The 21,693-nt window shown below is 36.1% G+C and overlaps 1 protein-coding gene across 1 annotated transcript; it reads left to right on the top strand.

Moving 5' to 3' along the window:
* The first annotated feature begins 5,654 nt into the window (after positions 1-5,654).
* LOC132543408 (uncharacterized) lies at positions 5,655-16,739 on the top strand. The gene is made up of 4 exons (XM_060206913.1): positions 5,655-5,697; positions 13,353-13,616; positions 15,327-15,506; positions 16,552-16,739. The coding sequence occupies exons 1-4, from the start codon at positions 5,655-5,657 to the stop codon at positions 16,737-16,739; spliced, it is 675 nt and encodes a 224-aa protein (XP_060062896.1).
* The last annotated feature ends 4,954 nt before the right edge of the window (positions 16,740-21,693 follow it).

Below are 21,693 nucleotides of genomic sequence, written 5' to 3'. Positions count from 1 at the left end.
TTTTATTCTGTACTACAACCAGAATAACTATGAAGGAACGTCTCTTATACATGTTATCATTACGATTTTCTCAAGTTGACATAAATATTTCGAATATTAAATGTTTCTCAAAACCATGTACATCGGGGTCTATATGGGAGCGAAATGATGACATACCCCTATGATGTGATAATTTCGTCTGCAGTTGTCGTATGCTCCACTATTACAGGACTATAAAAATATCATTTCCTTACAGTACAATAACATCTTATACAAGAAAACAAACACAGGTGTTTTGAGAATGATTTCTGTGTCTACGCTATTTCCGGTGTGATCGAGAAACAGTTGTAGACCGAAAATAAACAAGTTATGCATTAGAACGTTTCTTAATTATATATTTTGTATTCTTAATGTATTTTGTGACATGCAGAAGGTTTGTTCCAGAAAAAAATATGAAAGCCACATGTTGGCCAATATACACAAACATTTCTGGGGTGAAATCAGTTTGTGTTTTATACGCGGACATGAATACTAATTTGTGTTGTTTATATAGCAAGGAATTATTCTATTGGGTATATTTACATATACCTCTATATAACCAACAAAATTATTCATTTTCTGTAGCCAAAGATCAAAATTTATTAAAACCATATACAAAGTGACCTTGTAGACTTGTAAATCCATATGGTTCTGATTGCAACCAATGTAAATAAATAGATAAACGTGTATAAAAATGAAAATTGACAAAGAATATAATAATATGTTCGAAATAGGTTAGATTTCAGTATTTTGTTACTGAAATGTGTTAACAGCGATTTGATGTGACGATAGTTAGTGATTAGTTATCGTAATGACACATTGTAATCAATACTTCAGCTTTTTGACTGTATTATGTATCATGACAATAAGTGTTCCTAGAATTAAAGATACTTGGATGCTTTATCAAAACATTCTCTTCCTTTTTAATACTTAACAATTAAATAAGATATTACTTCGTTTCGGAATCGTTACTTAAGAAAATCGACTTAAGGCTAAAGGTAAGAAGCACCGTGCTATTTTTAAAATACCCGCCTCCAACCCCTATCTCCTGCTTGTTTTCATTTTTTTTTCTTTTTATACTACGTATGTATTACGTATGTGTGTTTATTATTGAACTACAGGTATTTAAGTGATAACATTTTGAGCCTTTGTTACATTGATTTGTACTGCATGTATACCACTTGCGTGGTTTTGCAGGCTGTTATGTATCACGTTGTGTAGGGGCGCTTTTGCCCCCCTCCTTCACATAATGAGTTAGTTTGTGTAATTATTTAGGCATACATGTAACTCAGTTCCAGTGTGATGTAACATGGTCTTGTATACATGTTTTTATTTTATGTCGTTTTTCTGTAATAAACGGCCAGTATCATTTCACACATCTGTTTTACTGGTTATCTTTCACACTGTTTGATGTTCTCTATCATATCATATACTGATGTACATGAGAACTGCTCATCATAATGAAAATAAAGCGAAACAAAACTTACCATTTGCGTTCCTTCTTCGAGAATTCTTCTGCTTTGAGATTACAAACATTTTCATTGTAGTCTGTATATATACTTACTATATGTATCATCTACGGATGTATCAGCTAACCAACCAATCCAATGAATGACGTTAACTAAGTATTACCGCATTCCATACCATCTACTCAATTCAGTGTCTGACGCACCTTGGTCTCGTTAAATATATACTGAAAGTAGGCAATTCAATATCAACTAAATTCCCTTGTGCCTAAAATAAAGTAAATGTTTACAATACAGTCACGAAGGTTCTCACAAAGCATGATCAATAAGTAAACAAGAAAGAAGATGAGGAGGAACAAACTAGACGTTCATAAAAAGTATCGGTCACCTCCTGGATTCCAAAAGTATCGGTCCGTGGCATTACTGACGAGTCCTAGAAGGACGAAACAGCTGTATGATGTAACATTACTGACGAGTCATAGAAGGACGAAACAGCTGTGTGATGTAACATTACTGACGAGTCCTAGAAGGACGAAACAGCTGTGTGATGTAACATTACTGACGAGTCCTAGAAGGACGAGACATCTGTATGATGTGGCATCACTGACGAGTCCTAGAAGGACGAGACAGCTGTATGATGTAACATTACTGACGAGTCCTAGAAGGACGAGACAGCTGTGTGATGTAACATTACTGACGAGTCCTAGAAGGACGAGACATCTGCATGATGTGGCATCACTGACGAGTCCTAGAAGGACGAGACAGCTGTATGATGTAACATTACTGACGAGTCCTAGAAGGACGAGACAGCTGTGTGATGTAACATTACTGACGAGTCCTAGAAGGACGAAACAGCTGTGTGATGTAACATTACTGACGAGTCCTAGAAGGACGAGACAGCTGTATGATGTAACATTACTGACGAGTCCTAGAAGGACGAGACAGCTGTATGATGTGGCATCACTGACGAGTCCTAGAAGGACGAGACAGCTGTATGATGTAACATTACTGACGAGTCCTAGAAGGACGAGACAGCTGTGTGATGTAACATTACTGACGAGTCCTAGAAGGACGAGACAGCTGTGTGATGTAACATTACTGACGAGTCCTAGAAGGACGAGACAGCTGTATGATGTAACATTACTGACGAGTCCTAGAAGGACGAGACAGTTGTATGATGCAGTTTGGTTCGTTATTTGTCTCTACTGTCTCTACAATTTATATCGAAATGTTTTTGCATAGTCATTAAGATGCATAGCAGATAGACACCAGTCTCAAATCCATTCGAAAAAAAAGACGTTGTTTATCATATATCTATACCGTTTAAAACTTTCAAAATATATGATTTTCAGCTGGTTTCTGACATTTAGTTTGCCCCTGTCAAGTATCAACAATTTGTATCTTAGTAACAGCAGTATGATGTTGGTTACTCAATACTTACCTCCAATGTATTTTATTTCAAAGGTATTCGGATGATCTACTTATATATGTTTCTTTTTACACAACTATTGTTTAAAAAGTTTATGCTGAGTTGATTCTCAATTTTGTACGACTTCTACAGACGTAAAATGTCCACTTACGCATGTTTTACACGGAAAGGGAGTTTTATACTTTCTGTATCCTAATCGTGTACATTGAATAGTTTAATGGTTAGTATGACGATCTCTTTTAGGTGATGTTTTGAACGTATCCGACGTAGTCTAACTTATTTCATTTACAAATTTATTGTTTGCTAACTGATAATATCGATTATTGACGAGGACCCATATTTGCTCATTTCGCTTCTAACATTTGATATTTTTTTTATATTAAAAAGTTCACTACAGTTTGTTGTGATAATATGAAAACTAGTTAAAATGTCGTAATTGCATTCTAATTATTCCTCGTTACGTCACTATTCCCTTGATCTTTGTTACGATTATTTACATTTTGTCTTCATTACGTTCTGGCCCGATGGAGGTAATTAACAGTGATATCTTAGCATGCTTATTGGAAGGTAGATATAGCTAAACGATGAATACGACTCTACTTGAATATTCAGTCATAGATTTATGATGTCGGTACATCAGCTGTGTATACTGAATGACTAATTCACGTTGTTATTAGGTGAAGCTGTACCATATTTGCACAACATCTGTTCACAGTCATGGTGATATCAATACAGAAAATGCACATCACAAACCCGGAAACACTCGAAATTCGGGCCTTGATTCGTGCTCAAGCTAAAGTTACAATTTGAAAAAATAACAGTTTAGGAGGCAGCTCTGTGTGTGCAATATTTGCCTTATCATAATCATCATCAGCAATGATGTACAATCTACACTGTAGGAAGAAGGGTAATCGTACACGCGAAGCCGCAAATAACGATAAGAAATGTTTGTGCACTAAGGAAACATCCGGTCACAAAATAAACGGACAACAATACGAGATAAAACTTTGCTGTTTGATTAACTTGTATATAAACACGTGTGCAAGTTTTCATTTCAATACTTTATAACCTCTCCACGTACTCATAATGTTTCATGGCTTCTTTCGAAAACATATCTCAATGTCAGTATGCGTATTTTCTTTCTGTTTGAACAAAATGGTATCTAATGAATACAAAACGTTAGATTGATCGCCGGCACAATAATGAACATGATTATTTACTGGTAGATTTCGTAATGAGTTTGTTTTAGTTTGCTGCCAATGTATAGTCATATGTATTCGGAGTTAATTGGTTGGCCAATATAAAGTTCACCATATTTAGAACAAATTATATATCACGGCTAAATCTCTTACATTTGGACACTTGGCAATTAAAACTAGATTTCTAAAATGTTTCTCTGACGTCCGGTACACTGTCTTCATTCGTCACGTTTGTTTTAAATCGCGGAGTACATATTAATATTTCTTGAATGAAAACTTGAAACAAATAGATTTTTTTTGTATCATCTGTTATTGATGACGGGATGTGTGAAAGATCCATTTTCAATAGCTTTTTGTATACCAGGTACTAAGAGTATTAGTAGAATAGAATAGATATATGAGGAAATTCACTTCTTAATTTGATCTGAAAACTGTTTTCCACTTGCGTGTCATTTGTTCATCAAAAGGTATTTTTAAGTCAGTGTGATGCATCTACTGTCATAGATTAAGGATCAGGTTGAATACCTAAGTAAAAACATCACATTGGTATAAAAGTAACGGTTTTTATACATAAAGAAAGTTCAAGGCTATATTTGTATGAGATCTTGTGATGTTTCCATTTCTTAAAAAATAAAAAATAACATAAATACAACATTTAGACCCCAATTGGTTAAAAAGGATCACCAGGGCATCGTGAAAAGTTTCAAGTAAAAATCAAACTAAATTGGGAACATTTTTTTATTATTTTAAAGCAGTAAATGTGTTGAGACATGACATATTGATTTACATTGAATGTACTTTTGGCTTTTACTTTCTTATATTTTCAGTTGTATCAATTTGAATTTTTCACCAACCACCGTTCACTTTAACTAACTTTGAGCAACAATGACCAGATATATTATTATAAAATGTTAGTCAAAGTCCAACTAGGTTTTTCTCCTTATTTTTCTTTACGAACCTCTTGTACTTACAATTCACCTGGCACCTTGTATGGAGATCAGTATTTCTTGTGAGTGACTATACTTTCATGCATTGCTTGAGTTCATCATATATCGATGATACAATATTGAGGATAACTTCATGTCTAAATTGTGAGAACACTACAATAAATTATCAGGTTGTATACAATTTTACTTGGAACTACATACTACATCGGAGTACCTAAATTACGACAAAACAATCCCCACATAGATGTGTCATAATGTAGTTTGGTGCCAATGCTTTTTAAACGGTTATAATATATTAGGTACACCAATTGTTCTGTGATGACTTTCCACATCATAGAATATCTGCAGTGTACAAGAGTCGGATAACACTCTCTCAGCTGTGCTTATACATCTACATGTATGTATATGTTTCAACGTTCAATCAATAAATATCCCAGGTGGGTTGGTAACTCAGTAGATATAGAGTAAAGACAGGTGCATAACACACACATTGTGCTCGGTGAGAGAACAGCCAGGAACACTTGTGCTTCACATACAACACTTTTTTCCTTTGAAGAAAAGGGCACTACAGCTGTGGAAAACCATGTGTCTAAGCATGACAGATTTCTTCTTATTTTTTCTGCTGGGAAAGGCAATGGGTAAGTTCGTCTAAGTATTAAAAAAAAGTTTACTGACGGTTATTCCTGTAAAGATAATGCTTTGAAATTGAAAACATACATCTAACACAGGGGAATAAAGAATTGCCTTCTACAAAACTTTAAATAGGTCGTTCTGTCCTTAGATGAAAGAAAGGAAATTCTTGATTAGCGCGTGATTGAATGTAACAAAATACAATTATACTTAGAATAAGTAGTATTGAGCAACATCATTCTTCAAAGCGCATTGAGACTTCGGACTAAAAAGATGACACGTTAGTACTGAACATAAAAATACCAATGGGTACCCCTGACAAAATATAATATACTAACACGAAAAAGAAACGCCGGGTATACGAAATATACTACAAATGATTTATTGCTTGGCCTAGAATAATGACACTCGGTCAGGTTGATGTGTTGTTCGCGGTCACTAGGTACACGTGTTTAAAATCACACAATACCTAACCTCCGCGCTCCGTGCGAGGCACGTGCTAAAATACAAGATTCCCGTGCAGGGGAAGGTCATTGAGTTCGCCAATGGAAATGTTCGGTCTATTTGATACTGTTCAAGTATTCGGATTGATTTTTCAAAGTTTGATTCGAATTAAGCAATTTACATCCATGCCACGATTGACGGAAGTCCAGCGGGGACAGGCTATAGGAATGCTTTTGCAGGGTCAGGGCCAACTTCAGGTTGCTGCACATTTTGGTGTGCATATTCGGACAATTCAACGTCTTGTCCAACGTGTGTGAGTGACGGGGAGGTTCATCGACCGACCGCGAAGTGGATGTCCGCGCGTCACGACGCCACATCAGGATCGGTTTATAAGACTTTCTCACTTACGTAATCGCCATCTCACAGCTACCGAAACTGCAAATAACACTATAGGCAGTCATAACCGCCATATTCATCCTGATACGGTTCGAAACCGATTACGCGTCAATGGCCTAAGAGCCCGACGTCCCCTGTTGGTCTGCCCCTAACTCCTGCGCGTCACCAACGCCGATTGGCTTGGTTACAAGCACACTCGCCCAGAAATTTTCCTATGAGGCAATGGAGACGGGTATTCTTCACTGACGAATCCCGGTTCACTCTCTACCGTTCGGACGGGCGACGTCGTGTATATCGACGTCGGCCCCACTTGTAGGGGAATTTTCGTTAATATCTCGAAAATATCTTTTATTGCGTGCGTTTCGCATCCTAGCAGGCCCCCTATTCCTTGTTTTATACAAGCCGTTTTTGATATAGATTTCCTCAAGTCGAGATTTTTATACCTCAGCTAATGTGTTTGGGGCGGTATCTCCCGATGAAAATATCTTTTATTGAAAACCTCAAGGAATTTCTTAAATTTATGGACATCTCTGATTGGCAGAGCCAAGCCTTCGTCCTATTCCTTGCAGAAAATTTTACAAACACTCGACTGTCGCGAGAGGTTAATTGGAAGAGTCCAAGTCACAGGTGGCTTCAGATCAGACCTAATTGGGTTGTCCCATTTGTTTCGTTCTACACCCAATGATACCTTGCTTTTCCATCGATGGTACAACGAGAAAACGAAAGTTACTCAGTACTAAACTAATTTACGTACAAAATATATATCAACAGGTTACATATAGTCATTCCTAGTTTTATTTATTTTTTTTGAAAGGAGATATCGGTTTAAGCCCAAGCTGAACAAAGAATTACGAATTAACCTCCTGATATATGCCGATAATTCATACTGCATTAAAAAAATAAAGGAATTCTGTGGTCCCATATATTTTTTATTTTATTTTTTATCTTTCCATCGAAAATTATACATATCCGCAACATGTGAAAAAACTTTGAAGTTGGTTGGGCGGAATATCTAGAGCATTTACTACTGCAAGTTCCAGAAATTCTGACACAAGTCGGGTATTTGCCCGAAGCCTCTGTCTCATGACAGTGAATACATATTCAGTTACGTTGTATTCCGTTTTATATTTCAAAATGCGCTCTCCCTGGGGATGGAATCCACAATTATCCATCACAACCACATCGCCTTGTACAAAAACAGGATTCCCCATATCGGCGGACATAATTTCGTTGAAGAAAATTTTGCGTATGTAGTTACATTAACTCCGCCTACCGGAACAAATTGGGTGTCAGATCAACTATTCAGGTTGTCTAAACTCCGCCCCCGACCAATCACAGAGGTCGTTGTATACTTGACTCGATTATTTGAATACTTCAATACAATAGTATCAATACTTTGTTCAATACTATAGTAAGTGTGTCATTCACACCTTCCCTTCATCGGTAGTAAATCACCCCTGGTCGTGATTGACGGTAATTTAACCGGCGTAAGGTATAGAGACGAAATCCTCCGCCTAGTTGCCGTGCCATGTGTGCAAGCACGGAACCTGATATTCCAGCAAGACAATGCCCGGCCCCATGTCGCTAGAGTTTGTCAGCAATTTCTTGCCAATAATAACGTAATCCCAATCGATTGGCCAGCATTCAGTCCAGATTTGTTCCAATTGAGCATTTGTGGGACGAATTGGATAGGAGAGTTAGGAGACGTCCAAATGCCCCCACTAATCTGGTCCAGCTCACACGTGCCTTGCATGAAGAATGGAATAACATCCCCATTGCAAGGGTTAACACCCTGATGAATTCCATGTATAGAAGAATCAGGGCTGCGACAGCTGCGCATGGAGGACACACAAGATAATGAAATGTCCGGCCGTCTTGCGCAATACAAGTAGGTCATCGCTAAAAGGGGGATATGTTTGGCATAATTAGCATTGATAATCGATAGAACCTTCAACAAATGGTTCCAAACAGATGAAATTGTATACAAAAATGAATGAAATAATGTAATATTAAATTATATCATTTAAAAGAATCTTTTTAGGTTACACGGCGTTTCTTTTTCGTTTTAGTATATCTATAAGTACTTCTGTTGACGTTGATTATATATTCGTGCTAAAGATGAAATATTCCCTTTCGATTAAATATCAAAGACAGTTATTACATATATATGACCTTAACCGACTTTCAATGTCAGAAAAAATTAAAAGTACTTAACTGTTTCAACAGCTTCTACTCATGATAAAAACTCGATAGTATCTCTGTCAAGATATTTGGTTTGTGGAATGCAGGCACGAAGGCCTTCCAAACTATTTTAATGATTTTTTTCAAAGTATCAGGGATCAAACATTTATAAATCTTCGGATGCTTTCTGCTCAATATCCATAAAACTGAGTTATTTCACCTACATTACATACACTATAATGCCTCTTGTACTGTTTTCGTTTTATACTTTCAGTTTACATATTTCTAATATGTATTTCTTCCTTGCCGTTATTTTCTTGCACCTTCACAGTAGACACCGAACCATACCATATCCTTATATTGTCATTTTTATTCTCTAGTCGGTATTTTCTAACTTCTTTAACTTCAATGTTTTCTTCGGAATATTGTATCTTGAGTTTACTAATTTGTCGAAGTATATTAACCAGTTCTTGCGCTCCCCTTGTTGTGATCCCTTGCTATTTTAAACTTCCTGGCGTTTTCCTGCTTATACCGTTCACCTTCCTTCGTCACACCATATGTATGATATTATACACTCCCTTTCATCCATTATGTACTTAACAAAAAGACATAACACTACCTTATGTTACGTTTACGTAAGTATTCCTCTTATAAATCTAATCAATTGTGATTTGTTTAAATAGTTTGGATAATAACGTCGTCATAGTTGATTGCCAAGCATCAGTCAATTCCATTCGACGTTAAAGAGAATAACGTCAAATGTAATACCACAAAATTCAGGTATAACCATTGTTTGTAAAGTTAAATTCATAGCTTCAACTCCTAAACCGCTGGTTAATTTAAACAGGGATATTTTTATTCATTTACCGTCAAAGGTTTGAGCCAGCTCTTCCAATTTTATGGCAGATCTTTGACGTTCTCTCATGACTTATAACGCCCTGCACATGATAAATTCGTGATAAATCGGATAATTTTGATGACCCACCTGATATTCTCATGAAGGACAGTTACGTCGATGCGTCTCAAGAATGATAGAACCACAAGTCCCGATATTGAATGTTATTTACTAAAACCAAGTCTGACATGATCCCCCTCCCAGAAATACCACCACTAAAGCAGCCCAATTCTGCGACGCAGCGAAATGCTCCTCTTGTTGTTAAATAAACATATTCATCACAAAACAGAACATTGTTCTATCGTCATAAGGCCCAACAACGATGCGCCATTGTGGCCATTACAGTGACGTCATAACCAAATAGGTCCTCTACGCCGCGCTTTACATTTGAGCTGACTATTAGGAAGACATACGACACGCCAATACAATGTACTTGTCGTCTGTAATGTATTATCGTATACAACTGTCACCGCTTACCGTCCATTTGCGGGGTCGACCTCTTTGAGGAAAATCGGTTGTTGGATGGAGTTTGGTATTTATATTAACACTGCTGTCGAAATGCTGTGCTTCTTGACTCTGAGACTAGTCGCCCTGGATCATGCCTACAGTCATTTCGCCTGTGTTTTTGACGCTTTGACATAATGCTAATGTTGTTACAGTGACAATAACAAGAGCTAGTGAGCTCTGAGACCCGGGAATCCATAGATCAGGTGTCAGATTGAGTTTTCGTTATAATTTTCAAATTAAGATACAGGTTAGTCCAATTTGATCGCAGAAACCCTCGTGGAGATCTTCCGTCAATACAGTCTGTCACGCGTGAATGATTTTGGTAACCTTCCACCATCGGATTTCCTTGCTAACTTTTCATCTTTGTTAAGCATTATCTACCTTCCTCTGTAAAAATTACATATCAGTGTAAAATTTTGGCATTAAACATGAATATATTTGACATGGATTAAAAAAACACTGTATTTGGACATTTCGATAATATACATTTCCACGGTCGTTTAACATACATTATATGAAGGTGTTATCGACCACAAGCATTCACACTATGAACCTGTTAGGTAGATGAGACCACTGTTTAATTAATGTGACTGCAACATAAAAATACAATTCTGGAAACAATATGTTCACTTGGATCTACCAATAAATTGTACATTAAACAACTCATTGATCACATTTTGTGAAGCCGTCATTATTTGCCACGACGGAGAATTCCATTTACAAGTACCTTCACGTCACGTTTCAATACAAGGTCGATTCTGTTAATAATCTGGAGCATACGTGTGGGTACATTTAAGCCATGAACTGTTACATGGTGTTAGTGTTTATTCGATATGACTACAGTTTGGGTGACTGATAACTGGAATGGAGAACATGCTTATTTATCTACGGAAGCGTATGAGGGACATAAGTTCCTAACATAAAATGCACTATTTAACATACAACAGTTTATCCATTATGTCAGAAAATGGAATACTAGCATTTTGCATTTCCGACATTTTCTTAAGATAAGTAGATTTATGTGCCCAAGTCGTTTTATTTGAATGTCAATAATAATAATGAAAATTAACTGTGGTATGTTAAATTATCTATCCCAAGATGAAAACAATTATGTCCGTAAATGAGGATATTACAAATATTTATAGTGCATTTTATGTTAGGAACTTATGTCCCTCATACGCTTCCGTACTTTTTACTGCTTTTGCAGAAGTGATTATTTGGCGAGAAATTCACACATTTTAAACATTTCAGATGATGAAGATTGACTCCCTGGTATCAGTATAAATAACAACCGTATGAAATAGCGCCATTATAAATTCAACTTTTTGTAGATAAAAAGTGTAAACCGTGTAAATATAATCATGATATTCTAATTTTTCTTTCTTTCTTTGTATATTAAAAGCAATTTATTGCGCTTTGATATTTCAGTAAAAAGTGATACGTTTCTGAGTCAGATTTCACGTAACGATGTGTCATGTTTTTCATCAGGAATGAGTTCCGTTTATTTCATTGAGTGGAATTCTTGTTCAGAAAGAATATTCATTAAACTGATATGGAAGTCACTCCTATCAGTAAGTGACATTTTATTTGCAATGTATTCTGTGTGTGGGCTATTAGATCGACGTCTAACAGACAAACTTGACAAACTTGGTAATCGCTTATGTTATGGCGATAATAATAATTTTGCGACAAATTACATGTCTGACTAACATTGTGTTCTGATATAATTTTACAGTTTTGTAATGTTACTTACCGTTTTGTGAAGACTTACTTTAGGTCAACAACTTCGAATGTGATCGGCAGCCATTTTTGTTTCCATGGGAGACGCATATGTTTATTACTTTCTACACCGACCAAACCGCTGTTATTTGAAATATACAGTCTCATTTTCTTTTTTAGAGATTTTTTAAAGATTCAGGAAAAATACAAATCATTAAAAAAATGTATTAAAAATTTGAATTGATTTTTTTGAAGAACTTGTCATAGATATATATATCTTAATTGATTCCTTCATTGCTACCTAAAATAACTATATATTTGGCCTACAAATTACAAGTCGAGTGTTTTGTCATTTATTAGTACGATCGCTTAGTTTTGCCTTGGTTTTATTGAGTAATTTGTAGTCGTCTGTCAAACGGTACTTATGTATAGCTGTAATGCTGTTTGTACCACATCGTTGTTTAAATATGTATATAGTTGATTAAGTTGCCCGACTAAAACAGAACATTTTATTACACTGGCATATTTGTAATTGATATTCATAAATAACAGATAACCATGTATGCCCAATACACGGTTTTTATAGGAGACTTGTTATTTAGAACAAGATTCGCACCGTTACAGACCATTGATTAAAGACGTTCTTCAATATGACGCCAGACCTACAATATCCAGTTTTGAAACGAGATTACAATCTAGATATCCTGACAACCCTATTTCTACTCGTTCATACTACAGTGACAATGTTGAACAGAATGATAATGACTATTTACATATAAATGAGAGAGCAATACTTTTGTCGTTATGAATATTAATGGGCTTTACAGTACAGTAACTGCTGATGTTGTGGACGGATCAAACAGTTCGTGGTTCTATCAAAAGCTCGATATAAAAGGGAAGCATTTTTACTTGGTTTATTTACAATGTATCGCTTGTTTGAGGTTTTATTCTAAAGCAGAAAATAGAACCACACGACCATAAAGTTTACAGTGCATGTGGTTATCTAACTGCCTTGACAATATCGGTTTTTTTTCTATAAAGCTGTTTTTGAGAGACTTCGAGTTGAAATTAACTCCATTTGATTATGTTCTATCAAACACTCCCTGTTCCATTTCGATTTGCATTTCAAACACAGAATCGACGTTGCGTGTTGTCATATGTCAATCCAATCAGAGATCGGAGATGACGCCAATTCCGTCACTGACAAGGGTATTGTAGCAAAACGTACTCCCGTGGTTTGAAAAAGGATTCATAACCTTTCGAAGGAAGATTTAGGTCTTATATTTAGTTAAATAGGATTAATACTAGTTGTGATAGTAAACAGGATGAAATGTATAATCCGAAATAAGTAAGATTAAAAAGAAAATACTTTGAATATACCACATAAAGTCAGGACGTTGTTATTATTACAAAACAAAAAATAGAGAGAGAAAAAAAGAACTGATGACTTGACTTATCTAGGTGGTAGCTCATTCCCTGGTTCTTCCATTGGCATTCTAACTCTCCTTTTCATTTGTACAGGAAATACAGCGTCTAAGATGGCTTATTCCCCAGCCTGGCCTGATGACCTTACAAACCCAATGGATGTCTTGTTAATCGACGCTCCAACATGTGGGCTGGATTGCTACAGTAACAAGAACTGTATGTCCTTCGCCTACGACTCGGCCAAAGGACAGTGTAAAAAATATAAAGGCAATTTCTTTGGGAACTTCCAGAATATCTCCCGGAGACATCCGCGGACGGATATACCTATCTATGATAGTCCTATGTACTTCTTTAACCTGTGTACGTATTTCTTCTACATAAGTGAAACAAATGTACTTTTAACGTTATGTACATTGTACCAAAAACACTTAAGTGATTAAAAATACTTTAATACTTTAAAGTCAGAATACAGTACAGTCAAACAATAAATTTGACTGCATCTAACACCATAGTCGTCTTTCAATGAACCGTTAGTTTGAAGTCTAATAGGTGAAAAAGAAAAGTTCAAAGTGATTGAAAGAAATGTCAAAATCTAAATGAGAGGTGTTAGCCCCATATATCCATACATTTTTTTGGTTTTTTTTTGTATCTGATCATTTTACAACGTCAGGAAAATGTGTATATTCTTAATCTTGTCATAAATATTTCCTTGCCATTATGATATTTTGTTGTAATGATCAAAATGTTATTTGAAACGTAACGAATAGCTTGCTGATTAAGTAAAACTGTATTGTATAGTTCATACATTTTTGCTAGTGAAAAATATCAATTTAATTAAAATTTTAATATCATCATTGCTGTGAAGATATAAAAAAATTATATCGTCACTATTAAGTCTATGATATTTCTAATGATGATAAAAATAATTGATTCTTACTAGACAACAGCATTAGATGGTTGAACATTACATGCACGTTAAGCATTCTATCTAACATGGCGTCATCTTCTTGACAAGCATAATGTCACACTATTTTACCGTCAAAGGAAGCAATTAAGTTTCATGATTTTTTAAAGTCGGTTTATTTGATGTTAGAATCGGGTTTCTTTCTCTTTGTTTTTATATTTAAAATGTAATAAAAGAAGATTTGACGGTTACCTATTAAATATATATACGATAGTTTAGTGAGATGACGGAACATATCTCCGCACCCGTGAAAAATATAGATATTCTGTCATACTAATGAAATTTATGTGATTTAAAAAGGAATGAAAGAATGATTTTTTCTGTATATATTTCAGAATATTTATTGATATAAACAATCAATAGGATCAGACAGCGGGCTAGAGCCTATATAAGTCTTCTCCCAAGACAACATGGTGGTCAGACATAAACATAATACATCATAAACATACATACATACATACATAACATGAGAAGTTCAGTGTTAACAGACTATTCAAATAATGGGAGACAACTGTTATTTTTATGCTTTAATTTTATAAGAAGATAATTAACAATTCACCACCTTTTCAGTTTACTATGTCTTATGATATTAAATGTGCATTACATGTACTTTCTCTCCCATATGAAAGGGGTTTGGGTCAGAATGTCCATGATTTATAAGTTAGCCCTCTCCCACTTCAGTGAGAGAGCAAGTACACATTAAGGATATTTTTCTAATATCAAAGGATTATTATTCTAAATAAAAAGGATATTGAGACTAAGATAAAGAACTGATCAGAGTTGTTTCCTTATTATAAGATGATAAGTGAAAGTTTAGAAATAGATCAGAAAAAACAAATAATAATGGGAAAAAGTAAATAACTATTAATCAGCATTCATCTCCTGATAAAAGTTGAATTAACTATATCTATGGAAGGGTATCAATTTTTTTTCCAATTAAATTTTGTTTTAGATTTGTCCTATAATTTCAGTTTAAGTCAGTAGATATTAAGTTAGACATTGAATCTTTCGTTACAGCATCAAACAATGATTTATTGATGTGAGCGGTACAGATTTCTGTGTATGTCGTGTGTTTCTCTAGAAAATTTACAACGTTTGATGTTTAGCGCATGCTCTTGACCGTGGCTACATGATGGACAGAGACGCCGGACTATGTTACAAGGTAGCCAGTGAACACGTGTCCCATGATGAGGCTGAAGCAGCATGTTCGCAGGACAAGGCTCGTCTTCTGGCCGTCCAAACCATGTCACAGTTGAATGCAGTCCAGGCGTATGTCAACTCCACAGGTAACTAATAACTGGAATTATCATCGTCTTTGCAGGACTCGGTTTCTTTCCTTGCTTTTTTAAAAAGATATTATGTATGCAGTCTTCTCGGTTGGATACACTGTGATGAAATTACGAACACGTGTTTAGTTACCTCCTTCTCTGGGTCCGGCTTCGAGATTTACGCGGGGAAGTCGCCAGGTACAGATCGATGGCATGTTCGATGGGCATGATCAGTAAGCCCTTTTTTTATTCAAAGACTTCATCACTATATTCAAAATTAAAACTGGAGGATTCGGCTAATTCCCTAAGACATGTTTTAATGGGCATTTTTATCATTTCAACAAAAACAAGAACGCCAAGAGAGGGGTACAGTTTGTTCCAATGATTACGCCCGTTGTTTAGTCTTAAATCTCGATAGATATTTTACAATTACCATGAAATGTTGACTAAATTTCGGCTCCATCGCCGATACCTCGTTCTCAAGTTGAGAACTATGGATCTGCTTAAGTCTTGGACTTTGATGATTACCGCCAGCTTCACTGCTAAGTGTATCTGACTGTTGACAAGTTGTTGTATAAACATATACTGTGCGTTGGGTTGGGTTTCACAGCTGTAGGTGTGCTGAGACAGGTCAGACTGACATATTCTATTTAAGTGTTAATTTTGAATTTTACACCCTTGTTCGATTAGTGACAATAATTTGAATGTTTCACTAACTACTGGTTAACTCTAACTAACTCTGGCCTGGTGTTACGTCACCTACCTATATCTGGTTATATACTTGATACTGTTTTGACAGAACAATCCAATGTCGTGACGTAAAACCGTGATCCGTAAGAATAGAACAAATCCAAATAATTCCTATATGAATATTAAACAATGATATGCACTGAATCAACCTTAAATGAATAAACGCTAGAGTCTTTATGTGTGACTGTTTATTGTTATCTGTTTTTATGATCAGCACAGGAAATAGAACACTTTTGATATAGATCCACCTTTTGTGATTCTGTAGAATATACATATGTATACTTTGGTACTTATATCCCTTTTCGTGTTTTAGGATCAAAATTTGCCTTACACGTGGCCGGATCTGGAGAGGATATGACGTATTACAACACTCAGCCAATCCCAGATATCTTGCTTTCCGCTAACGGATATAATGTCACGGGCAACTGCACACATTTAACGATGTTTGGTCTCTCCAATGGCGAGTGTTTCGACAAGCTCCCATTCATCTGTGCTTATTAATGAGGAAATTTTGCACTTTGACCTTCAGCGATCTTTCATCCGACCGACAACACCTATGAATACTTTAGTATTAATTTATTGTACTCTGATAAATTAAATACCCCTGTTTATTGGTCTCTTCCTTACGATCGACCCTCTCATTTTAACGTTTGTATGCCACTTTACGAATGATGTCATTCTCGTACCGTCTTTACGTCATTATGTCAATCATCATGCCTTACCGCTGACACGTGCTCAAATCACCTGCATCCTTTTCTTGTCATTTAACCATCCTTATTCATATCCCTCTTGATTAAACATTTAAGTATAATGTTATATCTCATTAAAGTGGTGCACCAGCGACTGACGTCATCATCAGATAGATTTTCATTGAAGCCTAGGTAACAGTAGTTATTAAGAGCATTGAATAGTTATCAAATTGACCTACCGTTTCACCTCATACAACATTATTCACACTAATAAAGCGTTTATGTCTAAGACATTGGTAAGTATGCATTTTCCTTATTATACTGCTAAGCTAAAATAAGCCCATTGTTTCGTAGATTTTCTGTCTGCTTGGATACTGGTGACGTAAGTAGTGTAAAGGATACTTCCCTCACTAATTGTTTCAGTGTCTATCCTCGTCTTAACACGTCTTCATACCACAGACTTCAATATCTCACCTTTAAAACGAGTCTTTTTATTTACTGTTCCTAGCCTTACAAATCAAAAGTCCTCATACCACAGATGTAACTTTATCACATCATACTACAATTGTAACTTTATCACCTCATACTACAGACGCCACTTCATCACCTCTCACTTCATTACCTCATACTAAAGACATCACTTTTATCACCTAATACTTAAGACGTCACTTCATCACCTCATACTACAGACGTCACTTTATCACCTCATACTACAGACGTCACTTTATCAACTCATACTACAAACGTCACTTTATCACCTGATACAACAGAAGTCACTTTATCACCTCATACTACAGACGTCACTTCATCACCTCATACTAAAGACATCACTTTTATCACCTAATACTTAAGACGTCACTTTATCACCTCATACTAAAGACGTCAGTTTGTCACCTCATACTACATTTGTCACTTTATCACCTCATACTACATTTGTCACTTTAACACATCATACTACATTTGTCACTTTATCACCTCATACTACATTTGTCACTTTAACACATCATACTACATTTGTCACTTTTTCACCTGATACTACAAACGTCACTTCATCACCTCATACTACAAACGTCACGTAATCACCTCATAATACAGATGTCACTTTATCACCTCATACTACATTTGTCACTTTATCACCTCATACTACATTTGTCACTTTATCACCTCATACTACATTTGTCACTTTATCACCTCATACTACATTTGTCACTTTATCACCTCATACTACATTTGTCACTTTATCACCTTACACTCAAAACGTCACTTTATTACCTCATACTAAAGAAGTCATTTTATCACCCCATATTACAGAAGTCACTTAATCACCTCATACTACAGATGTCACTTCATCACCTCATACTACAAACGTCACATTATCACCTCATAATACAGACGTCACTTTATCACCTCATACTACAAACGTCACGTAATCACCTCATACTACAGATGTCACTTCATCACCTCATACTACAAACGTCACATTATCACCTCATTATACAGACGTCACTTTATCACCTCATAATACAGATGTTACTTTATCACCTCATACTACAGACGTCACTTTATCACCTCATACTACAGACGTCACTTTTTCACCTGATACTAGAGACGTCACTTTGTCACCTCATTCTACAGACGTCACTTGATCACCTGATATCATTGACGTCACTTTTTACATCATAATACAGTCGTCACTTTATCACCGCACATTCAAGACGTCTCTTCCACAATTCACACTACAGACATCACTTTATCACCTCATACTACAGACGTAACCTTTTTATCACCTCATACTACAGATATCACTTAATCACCTCATACTACAGACGTCACTTGATCACATCATACTATAGACTTCACTTTATCACATTATACTACAGACATCACTTCATCACCTAATACTATATCACTTTATCACATTATACTACAGACGTCACTTTATCACTCCATACTACAGACGTCACTTCATTACATCATACTTCAGATATCACTTCATCACCTCATACTACAGACGTCACTTTATCACCTCATACCACACACGTCACTTTATCACCTCATACTCAAGACGTAATTTTGTCACCTCATTCTACAGACGTCACTTAATCACCTCATACTAAAGACGTCACTTTATCACCTCATACTACAAATGTAACTTTATCACCACATACTAAAGACATCACTTTGTCACCTCATACTACAGACGTCACTTTTTTATCACCTCATACTACAGATATCACTTAATCACCTCATACTACAGACGTCACTTGATCACATCATACTATAGACTTCACTTTATCACATTATACTGCAGACGTAACTTCATTATATCATACTTAAGATGTCACTTCATCACCTCATCCCAATGAGGTCACTTATCACCTCATACCACAGACGTCACTTTATCACCTCATACTTAAGACGTAATTTTGTCACCTCATTCTACAGACGTCACTTTATCACTCCATACTACAGACGTCACTTTATCACATTATACTGCAGACGTAACTTCATTATATCATACTTAAGATGTCACTTCATCACCTCATCCCAATGAGGTCACTTATCACCTCATACCACAGACGTCACTTTATCACCTCATACTACAAACGTCACTTTATCACCTCATACTACAAACGTCACTTAATCACCTCTTACTACAGATGTCACTTCGTCACCTCATACTACAGACGTCACTTTATCACCTCATATTACAGACGTCACTTAATCACCTCATACTACAGATTTCACTTGATCACCTCATACTACGGACGTCACTTCATAACCTCATAATACAGATGTCACGTTATCACCTCTTACTACAGATATCACTTCATCACCTCATACTACAGACGTCACTTCATCACCTCATACTAAAGACGTCACTTTATCACCTCATACTACAGCCGTCACTTTATCACCTCATACTACAGAAATCACTTCATCACCTCATACTTCAGACGTCACTTCATCACCGCATACTAAAGACGTCACTTTATCACTTCATACTACAGACGTCACGTTATCACCTCATACTACAGATATCACTTCATCACCTCATACTACAGACGTCACTTCATCAACGCATACTAAAGACGTCACTTTATCACCTCCTACCACAGCCGTCACTTTATCACCTCATACCCAACACGTCACTTTATCACCTGATATCATTGACGTCACTTTATCACCTCATATCATTGACGTCACTTTATCAACTCAACTACGGTCGTCACTTTATCACAACACATTCAAGACGTTACTTCATCACCTCATACTACAGAAGTCGATTTATCATCTCATATTACAGACGTTACTTCATCACCTCATACTACAGTCGTCACTTTATTACAACACATTCAAGACGTTACTTCATCACCTCATACTACAGTCGTCACTTTATTACAACACGTTCAAGACGTTACTTCATCACCTCATACTACAGAAGTCGATTCATCAACTCATATTACAGATGTCACTTTATCACTTGATACTACAGAGGTCACTTCGTCACCTCATACTAAAGACGTCACTTTATCACCTCATATTACAGACGTCACTTAATCACCTCATACTACAGACGTCACGTTATCATCTCATATTACAGACGTCACTTAATCACCTCATACTACAGACGTCACTTCATCACCTCATACTACATATGTCACTTTATCACCTCATACTACAAACGTCACTTAATCACCTCTTACTACAGATGTCACTTTATCACCTCATACTACAGATGTCACGTCATCACCTCATACTACAGATGTCACTTTATTACCTCATACTACAGACGTCACTTTATTACGTCATACTGCAGACGTCACTTTATCACCACATACTAAAGACATCACTTTGTCACCTCATACTACAGACGTCACTTTATTACGTCATACTGCAGACGTCACTATATCACCACATACTAAAGACATCACTTTGTCACCTCATACTACAGACGTCACTTTTGTATCACCTCATACTACTGACGTCACTTAATCACCTCATACTACAGACGTCACTTTATCACCTCATACTACAGATATCACTTCATCACCTCATACTACAGACGTCATTTTATCACCACATTCCAAAGACGTCACTTTATCACCTCATACTACAGACGTCATTTTAACACCACATTCCAAAGACGTCACTTTATCACCTCATACTACAAACGTCACTTGATCACCTCATACTACAGACGTCACTTTATCACCTCATACTACAGATGTCACTTTATCACCTCTAACTACAGATATCAGTTTATGACATTACACTCAAGAGGTCATTTTATCACCTCATACTACAGACGTCACTTTATCACCTCATAATAAAGACGTCACTTTATCACCTCATAATAAAGACGTCACTTTATTACCTCATAATACAGACATTACTTTATCACCTCATACTGCAAACGTCACTTCATCACCTCATACTACAGACGTCATTTTATCACCTCATACTACAAACGTCACTTTATCACCTCATACTACCGACGTCATTTTATCACCACACACTAATGACGTCACTTAATCACCTCATACTACAGATGTAATATATCACCTCATACCACAGATGTCACTTTACTACCTCATAATACAGACATTACTTAATCACCTCATACTACAGACGTCACTTTATCACCACATACTACAGACGTCACTTTATCACTTCATACTAAAGACATGACGTTAATCACCTCATACTACTGACGTCACTTAATCACCTCATACTACAGACGTCATTTTATCACCACATACTAA

This window comes from Ylistrum balloti, unplaced genomic scaffold (assembly GCF_031769215.1).
Source record: "Ylistrum balloti isolate Yb309-2 unplaced genomic scaffold, AGI_CSIRO_Ybal_v1 Utg369580, whole genome shotgun sequence".
Lineage (NCBI taxonomy): Eukaryota > Metazoa > Mollusca > Bivalvia > Pectinida > Pectinidae > Ylistrum > Ylistrum balloti.
The sequence above is the reverse complement of the archived record's forward strand: the minus strand, read 5'-3'. Positions and strand labels throughout refer to the sequence as shown.

What these genes read in the sequence shown, in the direction of transcription:
- LOC132543408 (XM_060206913.1), top strand. Translation starts at nt 5,655, where the DNA reads ATGACAGATTTCTTCTTATTTTTTCTGCTGGGAAAGGCAATGG. An exon ending in TCTGCTGGGAAAGGCAATGG is followed by an intron (nt 5,698 to 13,352) that starts GTAAGTTCGTCT and finishes TCATTTGTACAG; the next exon opens with GAAATACAGCGTCTAAGATG. An exon ending in GGCGTATGTCAACTCCACAG is followed by an intron (nt 15,507 to 16,551) that starts GTAACTAATAAC and finishes TTCGTGTTTTAG; the next exon opens with GATCAAAATTTGCCTTACAC.